This window comes from Adiantum capillus-veneris, chromosome 27 (assembly GCF_014529385.1).
Source record: "Adiantum capillus-veneris isolate H3 chromosome 27, ASM1452938v2, whole genome shotgun sequence".
NCBI classification, from domain to species: domain Eukaryota; kingdom Viridiplantae; phylum Streptophyta; class Polypodiopsida; order Polypodiales; family Pteridaceae; genus Adiantum; species Adiantum capillus-veneris.
Window position 1 is genome coordinate 97961349 of NC_140957.1, and position 19617 is coordinate 97980965.

At 43.9% G+C, this 19617-nt stretch overlaps 1 protein-coding gene across 1 annotated transcript in view; it reads right to left on the reverse strand.

Moving 5' to 3' along the window:
• Positions 1-456: 456 nt before the first annotated feature.
• The window catches only part of LOC147422443 (uncharacterized), an 87824-nt gene continuing 68663 nt past the window's right edge, over positions 457-19617 (reverse strand). The window contains exon 3 of the mRNA XM_086502710.1: positions 457-658. Within this exon, the coding sequence (XP_086358836.1) occupies positions 603-658 (56 nt within the window). The 3' untranslated portion in view covers positions 457-602. The remainder of the gene's footprint in view (positions 659-19617) is intronic.

A 19617-nucleotide genomic window follows, 5' to 3' on the forward strand; every position in this document is an offset into this window, starting at 1 on the left:
AAGAACCACCCAAAAAATAAACAAACGCAGTGAATGAGAATTGACATATATTTTTATTCAGTACTTTAGGGAACTTACAAAGAACAGACATGACATTGCAGAGTACGTTCTTTAAGCCTTCAGCTCCATTAACAAACAATGAACCATGATTCTATTTTCATTGACTGTATCAAAATCACTCACAAAAGCTGATTTTCATCACTAAAAGCCCATTTTTTAAAATTCCAATCAACTTGCAAACCACTCCCTTGGACAAAACATTTCCATCAAGCAAGCCACTTTTCCATACAATGAGGCTCGCATGTTGTGTGGTCTAGTGGCTTATTTTCTCAACATGATTCACATTGTTGGATCAACTTTTTTGCACAACAACGGAGAAAACCTTGGCATTTGTACTCCGATTTGTACACCAATTTAGCTTCTCTACAAGGACATGAGCTTCAAAACATTTTGAAATAAGAAACAGATCTATTCCCATTAAAGCATTGCCCCAAGTTCATGGTTAAAACGAAACAAGAATGCCATTTACTTAGCAAAGATGTTACATAAAATAAGGCTGATACATAAAATGCCATCTTGAGGGGACAATTTAACCACTGCTGCTACTGTACTGCTCTGTTGAAATTTCCTCGATACTTTTGGGAAACCACGAACAAAACTGCACAAACATTGCAAAATCATGCCCTTGACAAAGCACATGCACCACAATTCTTTTGTTTTAAAGCTTCCTTTGGATGCCAAACAGCATGCAACAAATCCATCGTCATTGAAAAGACACTTGTATTGAAAAGGGGATGTAGCTAGAGCTGGACATGTTGGTTTCGGACAGCTTTTGGCAGATCTGTGCAGGCTTCTTACAGCCAGACAGCTTCGTCACCACTTCCTGATTAGAGTATCTTATTCCTTGATGTATCTTGTGGTTTGTAAGGGAGGTTTTCCCATGATTTGATTGTATTACTGACTACTGATGGTCCCTAAGCCTCAAGGATGCTCAAGTCAGGCTGTCCTCAGAGAACTACAAGCAAAGAGAAATATGGCCAAGAAAAAAAAAATTCCATAATTGGCCATGCAGACGTATGCAAACGTTAGAAGTTAGGAGTGTGAATTCACATTTCATACTGCCTGGGCCCTGGTAAATTAACGCCCACCCCAAAAATAATGCTGAACTGCAATTTTGGAGTTTGAAGCTTTTGATATTTGCTTTCTTGAAGTATCAAAGCTTGGACCTTTGAAATTTAAAATTTCGGATATGAAATATTGCAGTTTTCCCTTGTGTATAACCTCTAAGCTCTAACTTCTAACTTCTAAGTTCTAATGTTTACGCTCTTTTTATGTTGTTGAGTCCTGTTGCTTGAAGGGAATTTAAATTTCATGCATCTTGTCATGTTTCCCTCTATTTTCCTTTATGAAGAATGACATCCAACATCCATTATTACCAAGGGGTCTGAATCATATTTTTTTTCTAGTGCCTATGGATGGCCAGTCCCCCAATCACCAACCAATGCCCTAGGGCCTACTGGCAAAGCAGTATGAGGTAATTTCCAACTCCTTGTTTTGGCACTTGATGCTGAGAAAAACGAGAGAACCCGAAGACAAGTTACCAAAACTCACTACGGGATCACTCTGGGCAAGACATCAGGTGCACTGTCGTCCACAACATGATACTCCATCCAGAAATATTGTTTTGGAATCACTCACCTACATAATGAATTGCAGATTCATGTTTTATGCAAGAATGAAACATGAAATTCCTAGCAATGCTGGCACCAAAGAAGAATAGCACTAATCCAACGAGGAACGCCACTCCGTCCATAATCCCTTGTTATGTCAATTACACAGACATACTGAGAACATCAAAAGGGCTTAATTGTTCACATATCTAAAGAAATAAAAGCGAAAGTCTGGGGGACATATAAATATGATTTAAGGATACTTGAAATGGCATATGTGCTATATATGGGGATCAAATAAGTGGCCAGGATGAGGGGAGAATCTCTCTCTCTCTCTCTCTCTCTCTCTCTCTCTCTCTCTCTCTCTCTCTCTCTCTCTCCAACTGTCACAAACTGCTAACGTGTCAAGCCCTGAAGAATGAGCCAACTTGCAAATCACGGCCGAGGGGCCTAAACCCTAAGAAGAGTAAGAAACAGCAGAAGAAGAAGAAGTCCTACCAACTTATGGGGACCCCGTCCGATGGGGCCCCAGTGAAAGGAATTAAAATAAAGCACGACCCACACACACACACCAAGAATTACGCAAAAGCTGATGACGTGGCACTGTACGGATTTCAACGTTTTGCGATGAATGTTGACGTGGCAATTGTACGGATTTCCATGATTTACGCTGGCAGCTTTTGGGCATTGCTTTTGGACCAGATGCTTTTGAGTTTGAAAGTTGTTCACTGTAAACTGCTTTTGGGTCTAGGGACTTTAAATATGAGGCCATGGGCTCATTCTCTGGCATGCTTCCTAGAGAAGGTGCAGAGTCTGGAGTCCCGGCTTGTACCGTGCCGTCTCTCTCTTTCAGTTCAGTTGTTATTGAAGTGCTAATAGTCTGTTCAGTTTGTTCTTTTCTATTGGCACGTGGTGCCCCTCTTGTGACATCAGCGATGGGCAGCGAGCAGCCTGTGAGCAAGACAGCGTGCAGCTCTCTCTCTCTCTCTCTCTCTCTCTCTCTCTCTCTCTCTCTCTCTCTCTCTCTCTCTCTCTGTGTGTGTGTGTGTGTGTGTGTGTGTGTGTGTGTGTTAAAGGATAGTTTAAACTCTCTTCTTCTTCTTCTTTGTTCGAGCAGTAGCATCGTTGAACCCAGCAGGCACGCGTTTACTGCCAGTTGTGGATACCCACAGGGCAGTAGGTACTTTACGCGAGCAAAGGAATTGACGATTCCCGCAAGTAAGGCAATTTATGCAAGCAAGCAACTAAATCATATGAGGCAGGGGGGGAAGTTCACGCGAGGCAAAGGTAGCACTGGCCAAGGCGACTGCAATACGCGGAGAGAAACTCGGTACAACAAGGGTGTTTGAGGATGGCCCAACCAGTCGATGTCAAGGATGACAGCATTTATAAAACCTCGCCAAAATCGAAAGCGACATTTAGGCGGAGGTTTCGAGAGAGCACACTATCGCCAGGTTCTGTGAGAGCAAAGAAACTTTCTAGAGTCAAAGATGACTTAATGTATCAGAAGGTATAGGTGAGGCGGAGCTGAGCCTCTTGAGGGGTGATATTGAAAAAGAGATGTATGCAAATGCGGAAACTTACAAAAAAGCTATGTAGATATGAGGAAGAATTGGACAAAGAGATGCTTAGTAAGCGTGACGAGATGTACACATCTTTGAAGGCCGAAATGCAGACGATTGTGAGGGCAGAAGTGAATGTAATGGAATGTATGATGCATAAAAGATTAGAATTTGCACTTGCTATGTTTGAATCCTGGAAATTAAAAATGGAAGAACGCATGAATGAAAAGGATGCATTGATCGAAGCACTTAAAGGAGACCTTGCAGCTTGCAAAAATACCCCCGCAAAGGAGGCAGAAAATCAACCCTCAATGATCAAGGAGCTCGAAAGCATTAAGGAGCAGGTGAAAACTCTACGAGAAGAGGAAGAGCAAAAGGCGCGAGCAACCTCTTCATGGACGGAGCACCTATTCAAAACACAAGAGAAGGTTGATAAAGCTGCAAAGTGGATGGAGGACGCAAAGAAAGGAAAAGATATGATGCCTCAAGCCACACCGATATCGACCATCATCAATATGACAATTGAGGAGGAGCGAAAGAGAGAGACTAGAGCCCTTCATGTGCGTGTTACAGGTCTCAAAGACACTGGAAAAGTAGAAGAAGAATTGCAAGAGCTCTTGGAGCGTATGGGTATTTCTGAACCCCCACACACAAGTGCTTGGAGAGTTGGCAAGAAGAGAAGAGATGAGAAAGGCAAGCCCAAGGAAAGAGAACTCATTATACGTTTCCCTACACTAGAAGCTAGAAAAGAACTCAAGCACATTAGGTTGGATGATGACCTCACTCTAACACAGGTAGCACACATCCAAGAGTTGATGCCAAAGATCAAGGCGGCCAGGGACAAAGGGAAAATTGCTTTCTACAGGGAAGGGAGAGTAGTGATGTTGGAAAAACGCATTGCATGACAATGCGAGACCTATGGGACCAACCTTAAAATGGCAGCATGGAATTGTAACAAATCAATGAAGCTAGCTAGATGTAGGCGCATTTGAGGATAGCTTTAAGGGAAGAGACATTATTTTTTACTGGGAAACACATCAGACTCCTGGCGGCACATTACCTAGAGTGACGGGATACCATTGGGAGACTACTGTAGGAAGTGAGATCAACGCATAGAGGACGAGGGTCAAGTGGTGTGGCAGTCATATTGAAGGAGGAGCTGCAACCCCTCATTCGTATTGTTCGGTGGGATGAGCAGTCCAGATATCTGTGCGTCAGAGTGAGAGCGGAGACAAGGAGGCCACTCTACATTGTAATATGCTATTTTGCCCCCAGCACATCTCATTATGCATCGCCCAAGGAGGAGCCACCCTACACGATGTTGAATGAGGACATATGGGAGTTCTCTAGGGATGGAGATGTCATTCTTTTGAAAGACTTCAATGCCAAGATGGGCCAATCTCAGACAGCTTTCTACGATACCTTAGAGAGGAAATGTTGAGAGAATTGGATGTTCGCAGGATAAAGAGCACACTGGATATGGGGGATATCTGTGCTACTGAGGTACTGAAGGGGTATTGAAGGGGTACTCAGGTTCTATGTCGAAGACGATGATGTCGACGACGGGTACTGCGGGTTCTATGTCAAAGATGGGAAGTCAACGACGAGGTCTATGTCGAAGACGAGGAAGTCGATGACAAGGTACTAAGGGTCTTTGTCAATGACGATGAAGCCGACGACGGTATGTCGAAGACAGTGAAGTCAACGACGGTTCTATGTTGAAGACGGTGAAGTCGACGACGAGTACTGCTGGTCTATATCGACGACGATGATGTCGACGACCACAACGACGGTGACTGTGACGATGACGACGATGGTGTCTTCGTCAAGTCCAGGACTGCAATGACGATGACGAAGGTGTCGTCGTCAAGATAAGGATCTGCGATGACGATGACGAAGGTGTCGTCGTCAAGATAGGGACTTCGATCATAGCAGCTATGGTACAGGACGGAACGTTTAATACGCGGTGTACAATACGCGTACTAGACGTATTTTTGAGAATCAAAAATAAAATACGTCAACTTTTTTAGATATAATACTTTAATAAGAACAAATGAAGCAGTTCATTTGTTCATACTAAAGTACGTCAACTTTTCTAGATATGATACTTTAATAAGAACAAATGAAGCCGTTCATGGACCTCCTCAATGACTTTTCAATATTTAGCCATAGCATACATAAACAAGCACCATGAAGCTCTAGAACACAATTGATCAATTAGAAAAAGACATACGTTTTGAGCAAAAAAACGTTATGAGACGTATTGTACGTTTCAATACGGGACGTCGTGTATTCTAAATAAAATACGTGTATTTTAGCTGCTATGACTTCGATGACGATGACGATGTCGACGACGACGATGGTGTCGATGACGACGGCATCAAGGCTGAAAACTGAAAACACAAGATGATGTGCTACGGATCTGCTACTACGGCGGCACTGCGAGGCTGATCTGCAACCGCCGTGTCGTGCAAGGGCTGAAATGCAAAAACACTAGGCTGATCTAGCTGAATTCTGAAAACGCTAGGCTGATCTGGGACTAGATGGGGAATCTGGTGAGGATTTGCGACCGGGTGGGAGAGGGTTCTCGTGAGGCTAAGGCTCAAAACTGAAAACGCTGGGCTGTCTACTGAAATCTAAAAATGCCAGGCTGATATGGGTCTTCTTCTTCTTGAGAAAAACGTTAGGGCTCTTGCTAAGGTGCTGCCTGACTGTTGGGTGACTGCCTCCTTGTGTCCCTGCTTCTTTTGCTACTATTGAGTGTCCAATGGGTTTCTTTTATAGATCTTTAGCAAATTGCCCTGCTTACTTTTCCAACAAAAGTCACTTACTAATAAATAAGTGAAAAATATGTACTTTGGCAAAAAGGATCAATGCTATGAAAAATGCTCATGCTAACTGACTGTGCAAGAGAGGGTATGCAACTATGACCGGCCTGGGCATGCACGTCCTACTAGAGGCTCACAAAGTGTCAGGCTCAGTCCTAAGCTAGGCTATGACTAATGCTAAACCATGGCAGAAGCGTGTCCACGTGGCGCAAGTGATGTGCGCACGTGACAATATCCGACAGATTTGGGGACTACACAAGGACTGGCCATCTTGAATGGCCTCCAGAGATTTCTAGCATCACTTGTTTTCCTCATAGACATGGGGCCATCACAATGGATTATGTTTTGGCTCAACCCAATTTTATACCCTCTATTCAGGACTTTACAGTCGGGCCCACGCCTATTGGGGTAGCAGTAGATCATGCTCTCCTCATGTTTACCGTCTCATTCTAGTTCAGCACAGCTTGACTAGCACAGACACCTACGCATACCCAATACACTTTTACTTCAAAGACTTATTCTGTCTACATAGATGGTATTTACAGACGCTTATCCACAAAGGATCCACGGAGACCTTTAAGGGAGCTCATCTATATATTGACAGAGACACTACAGGATGAAGCAACAGAGGCATACCCACACATTGAGCCTGGCGAGCGACGACGTTCTGGGAGCACATCCCAAAATAGCAAAGGGAGGTACTTCTAGGAGTCATCACTCACAGGCAGTTACAGATTACTTCTCGACGTTTGGTACGATGGAAGAAGAGGGTGTTTCTAGCTCGCCTAGAGCAGGATTTATATAAGTTGTTTTTGAGTCAGGATTCAGGCGAGGCATGGCGACTCTTCCATGAGCACTCCCCCCCACCTGTCATCACTTCTACGGAGGTATGGGGTCAGTATGCATCATCTCTCTGCACAGTCTCGGGGCAGCCACCTCTTCAAGATCCACCAGAGCCATGCCCACACACGTGCTTTCTTTACCGCCGAGATAGTAAAGAAAGCCGTTGACAAGATGAAGACTAGGAGAGCATATGATCACGATGTCCTTGTAGCAGAGCATTTTATACATGCCACAGATTTTCTTGCAGAGCTTCTAGTAGTGATGTTCAACCGTCCCATGTGTGAGGGCCTACCTCATACTTGGAGTTTGTCCACGATCGTACCTATCTTCAAGTCAGGGGCCCCTATGGAGCTTTGTGGACTTCCGCAAAGCCTTCGATACAATGCCCGCAGCTAGATTGATGGGTAGACTACACGAGATGGGGGTACCCAAAGAGTTGATATGGGGGATTATGGCTCTATACAAGTCAGTAGTAGGGCATGTACACACTCTAGAGGGGATTTCTGATTTGGTTCACTCCACTATTGGGGTGACACAGGGTTGCCCGCTATCTCCTACACTATTTGGCGTGTATGTGGATGAGGTTGCTGACTACATTGAGAGGGATAGTGATAGAGGAGCACAGTTGGCAGGGACATGGATCCCACTATTGTTATATGTTGATGATATTGTGTTGATTTCCGACTCCTTGAAGGGGATGTAGCGTCATATAGATGCTTTGTACACATTTGCCCACGATAGTGGATTATCTGTTAACATGGGGAAAACCAAGGTTATGGTGTTTAACACCACACCACAGTGGGTCAGGAGGTCAGAGCCCACTTTTACATATGGCCAAGAGATGGAGTATATAGATGCATACACCTATCTTGGGGTAGTCTTCAGTGGACGGGCTTTTTCATTGAGGAGAGCACCAGAGACTAGATTGACGAGAGCTTATGTAGCCTTGGGAGGATTGGGGAAGATGTGTTCGCAGGTTCAGTTTTGGAAACCTCAAACAAAGCTGTGGCTTTTTGACACTATAGTGGCTTCAGCTATGCTCTATGGGGTTCTGATTTCGGGGCCTTCACTGGACCACCAAGGTAAATCTAGTAGCATTGATGGATGGAGATGTACGGAGAGGCCTCTAGTCTCTATGATCTCTCGGATAATTCGGGCTAAGGCCTCAGTGCCACATGAGATTATTCGAGCTGTGCTAGTTGCCCCCCCTCTCGTAGTTAAGGTCCTTACTGGATCAATTTCCTTTATGCATAATTTATGGGACCTCCCCAGAGACAAATATGCTCAACTAGCCCTTGAGTCATCCGGACAGCTAGCGCTACAAGGAGACTGCATGTTGGTATGGGCAAATGACATCATGGTTTCAATCACATGGCTTTAGCATGGATAGACTGCCTCCATTCCAATGCTCCTTGGATGCACCTTCCCTTTCTTTCACACGGACAGAGATCACTAGACTTATACGTCACGATTTGATTCAACTAAGAAGCACATGGATACAGCCAGAACAAGAGTTGGACACGAAGATGGCTTTCTATAGAGAGCATCTCCTCCATCTAACAGAGGATGGATATGTGATCAGACCCGCCGACATGGACACTCATTTATCATATAAGATACGATGTGCTATTGGTCAGATGCGCATATCATCGCATCAGCTAGAGATTGAGACTGGCAGATTTAGGAGAGTAGCAGGAAAAGCAAGGATATGCCAGTTGTGTCATATAGAGCCAGAGACAAAGTTACATCACATTTTTCATTGTCTGGTGTACTATGAGATACGAGACCGCTTCCACTGTCTATTCAGAGAGGGCTATGGACCGTTGGCTAGAGTCATGAGATATCAGGATCAAAGATGCCTAGGGTTGTTTTTGCTAGAGCTGCGCAGCCACAGGGAGAGTCTCTTGAGGAGACCAGGCAATGGGAGATATTCACAGAGGGAGAGTCTCTTGAGGAGACCAGGCAATGGGAGACATTCACAGAGGAAGATCACTGACTTCTTTAGTATAGAGACTCAACAGCCAGATGAGCATGCTTCACAGCAGACTTTAGAGCCCAATTCTACCAGAGGTACATTAGTGGACAGAGCCACTGAGCTCAGGAGAGCTAGACGTGGGCCACGACATGGGAGATGCCCAGTACGACTATTTATAGAGGTGTACATTGACAAAGCTCTTCAATGACCGATGCAATATTTCTTGGACAACGCCCGATGCCGAGCATCCTCGGGCATGGATGATAATGATGATGATTTCAGTCTGACAATTTTAGTCTTTTAGTTTAGTCTTTCATTTTACTTCATTTTATTTTTGTACCCAGACATTGGATTAGATCCACAAGGATTGTATCAATTTGGTCTCGTAGGTCATTTTGGCCTTTTGAAGACGTTTGATATAACAATTCATTTCACTTCATCTCTCTCAAGACAGGGCGTAAGGTCACCAGCAAAACCCTAGGGCTGCCCAACATGTAAGAGCTGCACGACACACTATAACATTTTTGGCTAATCCTATAAATGTATAAAAATGATTTTTGTACACAAAAACTATAATGAATTTATTGGTACCGATTAATCTAATAAAAGACGGACACGTTTTCTTGTGCAATGAGCATCAAGGAAGTTTAAGGATGTCCGAGTAATACAATAAGTAGAACAATAACCAAATACAATGCAAAACGTGTCAGAACAAGCACATGAATAAGATGGTCTCCGTACTTTTTCAGAAAGACATGATTTAATATATTTTTGTGGCCGCCCGACAAAATATATATGATGTCTCGACAAGAGCACGCACACTGGGCCTGGAGGGTGCAGGAACAGGAAGATCAAATGCGCTCTAGATTGATCAAAAACTAGCTTCCTAGCATTGGTTTCTAAGCCTAAGGTTAAAAATAATTGCCCAAACCAATGTGAAACCAGCCAAAGCTTATTAAACATTAAAATAATGTATAAAGTCACTTTTGTAGTGTAGAAATGTTACTACGCGCAGCAAAGAGCTAACAATCTTTCTCATGTAGTGCCATCTGGCCACTTTTCTCTACGCCTTGCTATAGGGATCTCTAGCGCTACCTATTTGGCTCCCTAGCAGAGAGTTCCAGAACACATAGAAGAGCTCTCTCTCTCTCTCTCTCTCTCTCTCTCTCTCTCTCTCTCTCTCTCTCTCTCTCTCATACATACTCCCTCACAGACAAAGCCTATGCAGAGACTATGTAATAGACTTGGGATACTCCAAGCCAAAGATTTACTGCAAAACGTGAGAAACTACAAATAATTGAGCAAAACTTGCACACACACACACACACACACACACACACAAGAGGAGAGTCGACACGGCACCACAAAGATGATGACATGGCAGCACAATACAGACTGGCCCACAATTCGCGAATGTCACAAAGTGATGATGTGGCAAGGCCTAAACCCTAGCAAGAGAGAGATAAGAAATTTTACCAACTTACAGATTTTCGCTGAGTGGAGCAAATTATATTAAAAAAAATTATCAACTTATGAGAACCTCGTTCAATGGGGCTCAAGTGACTAAAGATAATAAAGCAGGAGACACTCACACACAAAAGACTACTGTAAAAATTACTAACGTGGCACCTACTGTACAAACAAGCCAAAAATCACATCGACATACTGCCGTGGCAGACTGTTCAGACAATTTCGCGTTTTTCACTAGTAGGTGCTGACGTAAAACTGCTGGAAAAACACGTGTCTTTATAAGTGAGTAAATCTGCCAAGGTAGCCCGAGTACTCTCTTCCACCAAAAAAGTGAATTGAAACTCTTGAAGTTCAATTACCCATCTCATCACTATTTTGATATATTTGCATTATTGAACAGCTTAGGAAGCAATGAATAACTAGTGAGAAAGGTGAATGTTTTCTGTAGTAAGTAGTGTCTGAATCGTCTTCAAGCATATCGTCACCAATTCAATTTCAAAGAAATTGCTTTCATGGGGAGTCTTTACTCTGCTAGCATAATGAACAGGCTTCATATACTCAGATTCCTTCCCCTTTTGCAACAACATGGCCCCAACGGCATCGTCTCCCACTAATGGATTAACGTAGAACTCCTTTTTCCAATCAGGAGCTTGCATAATGGGTATTGTACTCAAAACCTCTTTGACTCTGTCAAAAACATCATCACAGTCACGAGACCACTCCAAGGGATCATTCTTAACTGCTTGCTGCAATGGATACAATAGTTGTGATGCCAAAGGTATGAAACAAAACATATATTTAACCTCTTGTATGAAAGTGGCAACTGTCTCGTATCTTTTGGGGATGATAGCAACAACAAAGCTTCCACTTTCTCTGGATCTGCTTCAATCCCATTTTCCAAAATCACATGTCTAAGAAGCTTCACCCTTGGCTGCGCCAAATGACATTTTTTCAGATTTAACTGATCCCCGCATTCATCATACCTTGCAAAAGTCATTTCAAGCTTTTGAACATGCTCTTTCCTTGAATTGTATACACAAAAATCATCTATGAATCCTTTGACAAACTTCCCAAGGAACGGAGTAAGGACCCAATCTACTTTTCTTTCAAAAGCTCCAGGCCTATTTGTCAACCCAAAAGGAGGGCAGCAAAAGCAGAAACAACCCCATGGCATGATAAAAGTAGTCTTTTTCCGATCTCCAAGAGCAAAGATAAACTGAAAATATCATGAATAACCATCACAGACACTGTATCTTTCAAAACCAGCCGCTGCATCTAAAAGTTGATCAATGAAAGGCAAAGCGTAAAAATCCTTCTTGGTCACTTCATTTAATGGCTTGAAATTAACACAAACTCTCCAACGTCCATCTTTCTTTGGAGTGACCACTACAGGGATCACCTATTCAGCATTATCCACTTACACAATGAAGCCTGCATTCAAAAGCTTATCCACTTCTTCCTTTAAAGCATTCGTTTGCTCCTTACCCATTCATTCTTATTGGCTTTGTGTCACGTGACACATCCAACCCTATGTGTCCGTGGACAAGCTACAGCACAACAAGGATTCAGTCAGTCCAGTCACTCTAGATTTAGAAGTGATCTAGCACTTTTGTGAGTCTGTTCGCAGACCGTGCATGCCCAGTCACTTATTGTAGATGCATATCCTCTGGTTGCACACAACATTATCATAAGCATTCCCATCAGAATCCTTCAGGGGAATTTTCCAATGTATTTAGCCTATTTTACCCATTTTTTGACATTTTTCACTTATTATTTTTAAGTGACTTTTGTTGGAAAGTAGGTAGGGCAAATTGAGTAAGTTTGTATATAAGCAAACCTAGACTAGCACTAAATGGCAAAAGAGGCAACAAGAGCCAAGCTCAACAGGCAATTTCTCAACAAGACCCTTTGGCAGTTTCCCCCTCCAAGCAAGAACTTCATCCCCTAGCGTTTTCTTCAATAGCCTAAGCCTAGCGTTTTTGAAGGAGCATCAACTTGGCGTTTTGCATCAGCAACATCGCCACAGTACCCCCTTGCCCTAGCGTTTTGCATCAACATCATCGCCACACATACCATCAGCCAGCGTTTTTGAAAAGCTACATCAACCTAGCGTTTTTTATAGTTTTCAGCAGCGTTTTCAGCCACAGCAGTGCAGCGTTTTTCAGCCGCGAAGAACCTGCAAAAGTCAGCCCTAAAGAGTAGCAGATTCAGCCCGGAAAGACCATCAGTTTTCAGCCTAAAGAAACCTCAGTTTTCAGCCCTAAACCTGCAGATTTTCAGCCACAAAGACCCACAGAAACAGCCTTTAAAATCAGCGTTTTTGGACTTGTAGCAGATTTCAGCCCATAGCGTTTTTGGACAGCAGATAAAGGATTGCAGATTTCAGCCCTAGTGTCAACCTCGTCATCCCCGTCGTAGTCATCAACATAGTCTAGACTTGCATCAGTCTCATGCATCACCATAGTACCAGATTGTGCAATCATAAGTAGACCACTCTCGCCGATGAGAGTGGGGCCTTCGGAGGAGGATTTTACAACGTCTCCAGTGTCGTATCTCTCTTCTCTCTCTCTCTCTCTGTCTCATACACTTGCACGCACAATGTCCATTCACTTTGTTTGTGATCATAGCATTCTCTCATTAAGAACGGAAGGCTCTCCCTTCCATAAGAACGAAAAGGAACCTTGAGCACAATTCGGAGCACTCATCTTGAGCAAAGCGCAAACATTCATTCCGCTGCACCTAACATTGGTATCAGAAGTGTTCTGTATCACTCAAGGAAAGACTCACAAGAATCACAAGAAATTTTTTTCCTTGTTGAGATCGCACGAACCCAAGTTCACTTGGGCGTATCGATTCCTAATCGTGTTTTTGAAGAGTGGCAGGAATCCCAAGAAAGAAGGGCTTGTCCAGCCTCCCTTTGTGCCTCTTTTCACTCATTGAGAGCGGACCGTGCACTTAGCGGCGGGCCAATCGACGTGAGGTGGGAAAAAGCAACCTTGGTGTGAGCGCAAGGCCGCCAAGGGGTATGCCCACGGAAAAGAGTAGAGCTCGGGTTGAAGAGAAGATCCTTCTCAAACACAGATTGCAAGCGAAAGAAAACCTCAAGACCCGAAGACCCTCAAGAACTCAAGAACCCAAGACCCACAAGAACCCAAGTTCCTCGCGATCTTAAGAACCCAAGAGTTCCGTGAATGGTCATCACTCGAAGCGGAATGGATACCTCGCTTGGAGGTGATGAGCATGAGAGAGGCGAAGAAGAATTTTCCCCACCAGGAGGTTTTTCCGACCCTCCCCATTCCCCATCTACGCCAAGGATTGCACTAACTCCTATGGAGGAGTTAGACCAGATATTTATGAAAAGGAAGTTAGAACGCGAAGCAAGACATGCAGAAAGAAAGGCAGAAATGGAACGCACACACGTAGAAAGAGGAGCAGAAAGAGAAGCAGAAAGAAAGGAAGCCAAAGCAAGACAAGAACAGAGCGACCGACACAACAAAGAGTTCTTTTGACTCTTTTCTCAAGTGCAGGCACAGATGAAGAAATTTGGGGAAAGGAGACTCTCTCGGTCTCTTCTTCTCCAAAGCATGACACACAGGATTTGCATGATTGTGAGAAGCATGATGATGTTTTGATTGACAATGATAAGCATGATGATTTGCATGATAATGATGAGCATGATGATTTGCATGATCAAGATGTGATTTCTCACAAGCATGATGATATGCATGATCAAGATGTGATCTCTCACAAGCATGATGAGTTGCATGAAGAAGATGTGATTGTTCACGAGAAAGATGATGTGTTAGTGGATACTTTCTCTAGTGAAGCTAACCTCATTGCAGATTCGATCAACCACGAAGAACCGATCTTCGCTCTCGAGTCAAGGTCCAAAGAACCCCCTCCGGAAGAAGCGATCTTGGCTCTCGAGCCTCGGTCCAAAGAACCCTCACAGGAAGTATTATGTGTTCGCATGATTAGTACGCACGCATTGATCGAGTGATTCATTCGTGATCGTTTCCTGTATTTTAGTCAGCGTCTTTATGTATCCCTTTTCCTAGGCATGACATATTGTACGTCGAGCACGTTTCACTCATGAATGAGCAAGGATGTATGTGGGTTATTCATGAAAAGCTGACAAGTATGCATTCAAGGAAGTCACATTCCATGTCTCTTCCTTGGCATGACACATTTGTAGAAGGAGCACATTAAAGTATGAGCACCAAGCATGGGCATTTCCATTGCGAATTGCCACAGTTGATTGATTTAGATCAAAAGAGAAAGATTCGATCTCATTGTTTGCGTGTGTGTGGTGAATGGTTTGGCACTCCGTTTATTTGTTCATCTACATTGCATGCACAATCTTTGAGGAGGACAAGATTTTTTCCACGCACTTTACATGGAATGGGTATGTTCATGGTTTTGTGTTGGAAATGGTTTCAGGAATTTTCAGCCATGGAGATTCTTGAAGAAGAAAGAAGCATGACTAAAGACGAAGTTGAAGCATCGAAGGAGCCACAAAAGACTTTGTCGCTTTCGGCGTGGCCCAAAGTAGCAAGCTTTGTAGACCTTTATGAAGTTCAAGTACCGCACGACCCACACATCAGAGTGGGCTGGCGAATAGTCCCTTCCAAGATTCAGGATGCTATTGGCAATCTCCCTCGACACCATACAATTCGGTACCAGTACCTCACTTTGAAAAGGAGGGGATGTCACGTGACACATCCAACCCTATGTGTCCGTGGACAAGCTACAGCACGACAAGGGTTCAATTAGTCCAGTCAGTCTAGATTTAGAAGTGATCTGGCACTTTTGTGAGTCTGTTCGCAGACCGTGCATGCCCAGTCACTTAGTGTAGATGCATATCCTCTAGTTGCACACAGCATGATCATAAGCATTCCCATCAGAATCCTTCAGGGGAATTTTCCAGAGCATTTAGCCTATTTTTGACATTTTTCACTTATTATTTTTAAGTGACTTTTGTTGGAAAGTAGGTAGGGCAAATTGAGTAAGTTTGTATATAAGCAAACCTAGACTAGCACTAAATGGCAATTGAGGCAACAGGAGCCAAGCTCAGCAGGCAACTTCTCAACAAGACCCCTTGGCGGTTCCCCACTCCAAGCAAGAACTTCATCCCCTAGCGTTTTCTTCAACAGCCTAAGCCTAGCGTTTTTGAAGGAGCATCAGCCTGGTGTTTTGCATCAGCAACATTGCCACAGTACCCCCTTGCTTTAGCGTTTTGCATCAGCATCATCGCCACACATACCATCAGCCAGCGTTTTTGAAAAGCTACATCAACCTAGTGTTTTTTATAGCGTGTAGCCGAGTGTCCTATTAGGCTACAAAAGAACTCCACACTAATGCAAACCAATCAAGCAGCGTCAGCAGTGCAGCGTTTTTCAGCCGTGAAGAACCTACAAAAGTCAGCCCTAAAGAGTAGTAGATTCAGCCCGGAAAGACCATTAGTTTTGCAACCTAAAGAAATCTCAGTTTTCAGCCCTAAACCTGCAGATTTTCAAAGACAAAGACCCACAGAAACAGCCCCCAAAATCAGCGTTTTTGGACTTGTAGCAGATTTCAGCCCATAGCGTTTTTGTACAGCAGATAAAGGATTGCAGATTTCAGCCCTAGTGTCGGCCTCATCATCCCCGTCGTAGTCGTCAACATAGTCTAGACTTGCATCAGTCTCATGCATCACCATTGTACCAGATTGTGCAATCATAAGTAGACCACTCTCGCCAACGAGAGTGGGGCCTTCGGAGGAGGGTTTTACAACGTCTCTGGTGTCGTATCTCTCTTCTCTCTCTATCTCTCAGTCTCATACACTTGCACGCACAATGTCCATTCACTTTGTTTGTGATCATAGCATTCTCTCATTAAGAACGGAAGGCTCTCCCTTCCATAAGAACGAAAAGGAACCTTGAGCATAATTCGGAGCACTATCTTGAGCAAAGCGCAAACATTCATTCTGCTGCAACTAACACTTTGCCTCTTCAACTAGCTCGATCTTCGCACGATCCCCAACCAAACCCCTTATTTCTTGGTATGAAGTGATGAAAAGATTTGGAAACCTGTCCAACATCGCTAAGTACTCCCTTCTTTCTCCTTGTGTCAAATCAGTACTCGGCATATTTTGATCAACTCTTTCTTCACTAGCAATTCCTGTTTAGGTTGCATCAACTCTTCAAGTTGCTCTAAACGGCTTGAAGTATTTATATTCCTTGACACTTGCAACATTTCACCCACTTCTCTTTTCTCCTCATCCAACAACAAGAATCACACTTCACCCTCATCACTAGAACTAGAAGCAGAGCTACTTTCTTAATCTTTAGAACTGTCTTCACTGGTAAATTCAGAATCATCATTCTCACTTACATCTTCTAGTGCCATAGGTTGCTTGGTAGTTATATCAAACACCCTTTTTTCACCCTTCCTGCCATACACACAGATTGTGCCCTTGCCCCAATCTTGCACAGCACCAACAGCTCTCAACCAAAGTCGTACCAAAATGAGAAAAAAGCTCCCAGGACAGCTGGCATAACATGAAAGTTTACTATAACCTTCACGTTAAAGACTTCAACTTCCAAATTCTTGATCATCCCCAAACACTTCACTTTGGCATGGTTTGCTAGTCGAATCCGAAACCCAAAGCTTCCGAATGTAATGAGACCCAATCTCTCGACACATGACTGTGTGATCACACAAACTTAGCACCTCCATTAATGTAGGCCTCTCCCATGCCCACACCTTTGTGCCAAGCGTTCACCACAGGACAAACGTCGGGTAACTCTCCCGCAGCTAACCCTCTGACTTTTCCATGCTTCGGCTCTTTCTCTGGATTCACTAATGACTTCCACTGCCTCTTGAGTTTGGGCACCATATTCATCAATTGTCCAAAAGTATAATCTACTTCTCTCCCAAACAGGTCTTCCTTTAAATTGTAAATTGTTTGGCCTTCTCCCAAAGGTAAATCTGCTACTTCAAACCGTCTACGAGGTCTTCTCTTCCTCTTGGCTTTCGCATCTTCACCGTCTTTCTCCTTCCCTTTCTTTGCTAGGACCTGACGCAGCATAGCCTTCCCTCTCTCTTTTGCCCACGGGTAGCATATCTGCTTCTTTCTTTTCAACCCGCATAATACCCACATGACCACCAGAGGTTGAGGCCTGATTTTCCTGTTCAGTACCTTGATCTCCCCGTATATCCAATGCATAATCATTAGCCCTGTTAGGAATTTGCTGGGAAAGTGGGAACATATCACCTCCCATCCTTGTTTGCCTTGAACAATAAGTACAAATATGACCAAGTTCACCACAATTATAACAGGTAGGGATGAATCTTCTGTGCGGTTCAAAATCGCCTTGTCCACGACCTGCATTACCATTAGGCTGAGCTTCACATGCCTGGACCATTCCTCTGCCATGGCCACGATCACGACCGCCTCCACCTCCAAGAACACTAAGTCGCAATTCCTGCATCATGGTCATCATGTCTTGCATATTTCGTTGTAACTGTTCAGTATTAGCAGTCCTTTGAACAGGTTGGCCTCCACTTCTACCTGATTTTTCTCCTTTTGACCACCATTACCTTGCACAAAGACCGCTTTCCCATACTCATTAAGTCTTTGAGCCTTCCATTCTCTCTCTCTGGCGATAGCAACTGCCTTGTCGAAGGTGGCGGGTCTTCTCAGCTCAACTTTGAAATTCAGACTTTCTTCTAAGTTTGCCACAAAACGGTCCTTCTTTAACATGGATGAAGGGATCTCATTTCCCAAAGCTCGGGCCCATTTATCCTATAAACAGGAGAGCTGCATAACAAAATCATCAACACTCTAATTACCCTTTTGAGTGTACCCCAAAATTTCATGCCAAACCTCATCAGATACTTCAATGGATCTATACTGTGCCACGAAAGCTTGCTTCACACGATTGTAGTCCAAAACTATCCCTGGAGTTTGTGTGTAAGGTGCAGCGGAATGAATGTTGTACTTTTCTCAAGATGAGTGCTCCGAACTGTGCTCAAGGTTCCTTTTTCTTATGGAAGGGAGAGCCTTCCGTTCTTAAGGAGAGAATGCAATGGACACACAAAGTGAATGGACACTGCGAGAAAGTGTATGAGACTGAGAGATAGAGAGAAGAGAATATGACACCAGAGACGTAAAACCCTCCTCCAAAGGCCCCACTCTCGTTGGCGAGAGTGGTCTACTATTGATTGCACAATCTGGTACAATGGCTGATGCAATGAGTCTACAATGGCTAGCTATGTCGATGTCGACGGTGGCGACGACGAACCTAGTCTATGGCTGAAAACTGAGTATCCCGATCACTGCGGTATGGCTGTTCAAAAACACCAATGAGGCTGAAATTTGCTGACGCAAAAACGCAGCCCCTTGTAGCATAAAAGCGCTGCCTTGCTGCTTTGAAAACGCTGATTTGCAGCCCTTGAAAATCCTCAAAAGACGCTGGTCTGGATGGTCCTTAATTGCTGAATTTCTGAGGCTCTAGTCGCTGAATTGCTGATGTTGTGGCGATGCTAAAAACGCTAGGGAAAGTGGGCGATAATGGCTTGCTGAAAAACGCCAGCAGAGGGGGAGTCTATGGCGATGAGGCTACTGATGAAAAATGCCAGCAGATAGGTGGTCGCTTGCTTGGAGGAAAAAACGCCACCAAGAGGGGAGTCTTGCTTGAGAGAGAGAGGGGGGGGACTTGCTGCCTGTGGCTTGTGTTCTCCTTGCTCTTCTGCCAAATAGTGTTAGCCTAGGTTTGCTTATATATTATCTTACCCAATTTGCCCTACTCAATTCCCAACAAAAGTCACTTAAAAATAATAAGTGAAAAATGTCAAAAAATAGGGAAAATAGGTTTAATGCACTGGAAAATGCTCCTGATGGATTCTGTTGGATTCTGATGGTAATGCTGATGATTATGCTGTGTGCAACCAGAGGATATGCATCTACTCTAAGTGCCTAGACATACACGGTGTCTGCGAACAGACTCACAAAAGTACCAGAACACTTCCTAAGCTAGACTGACTGGACTGACTTAACCCTTGTCATGCTGTAGCTTGTCCACGGACACATAGGGTTGGATGTGACATCCCCTCCTTTTCAAAGTGAGGTACTGGTACCGAACTGTATAGCGTCAAGGGAGATCGCCAATAGCATCCGGAATCCTGGAAGGGACTCTTCGCCGGCCCACTCTGATGTGTGGGTTGTGCGGTACTTGAACTTCATTAAGGTCTACAATGCCTTCCGCTTTGGGCCGCGCTGAAAGTCA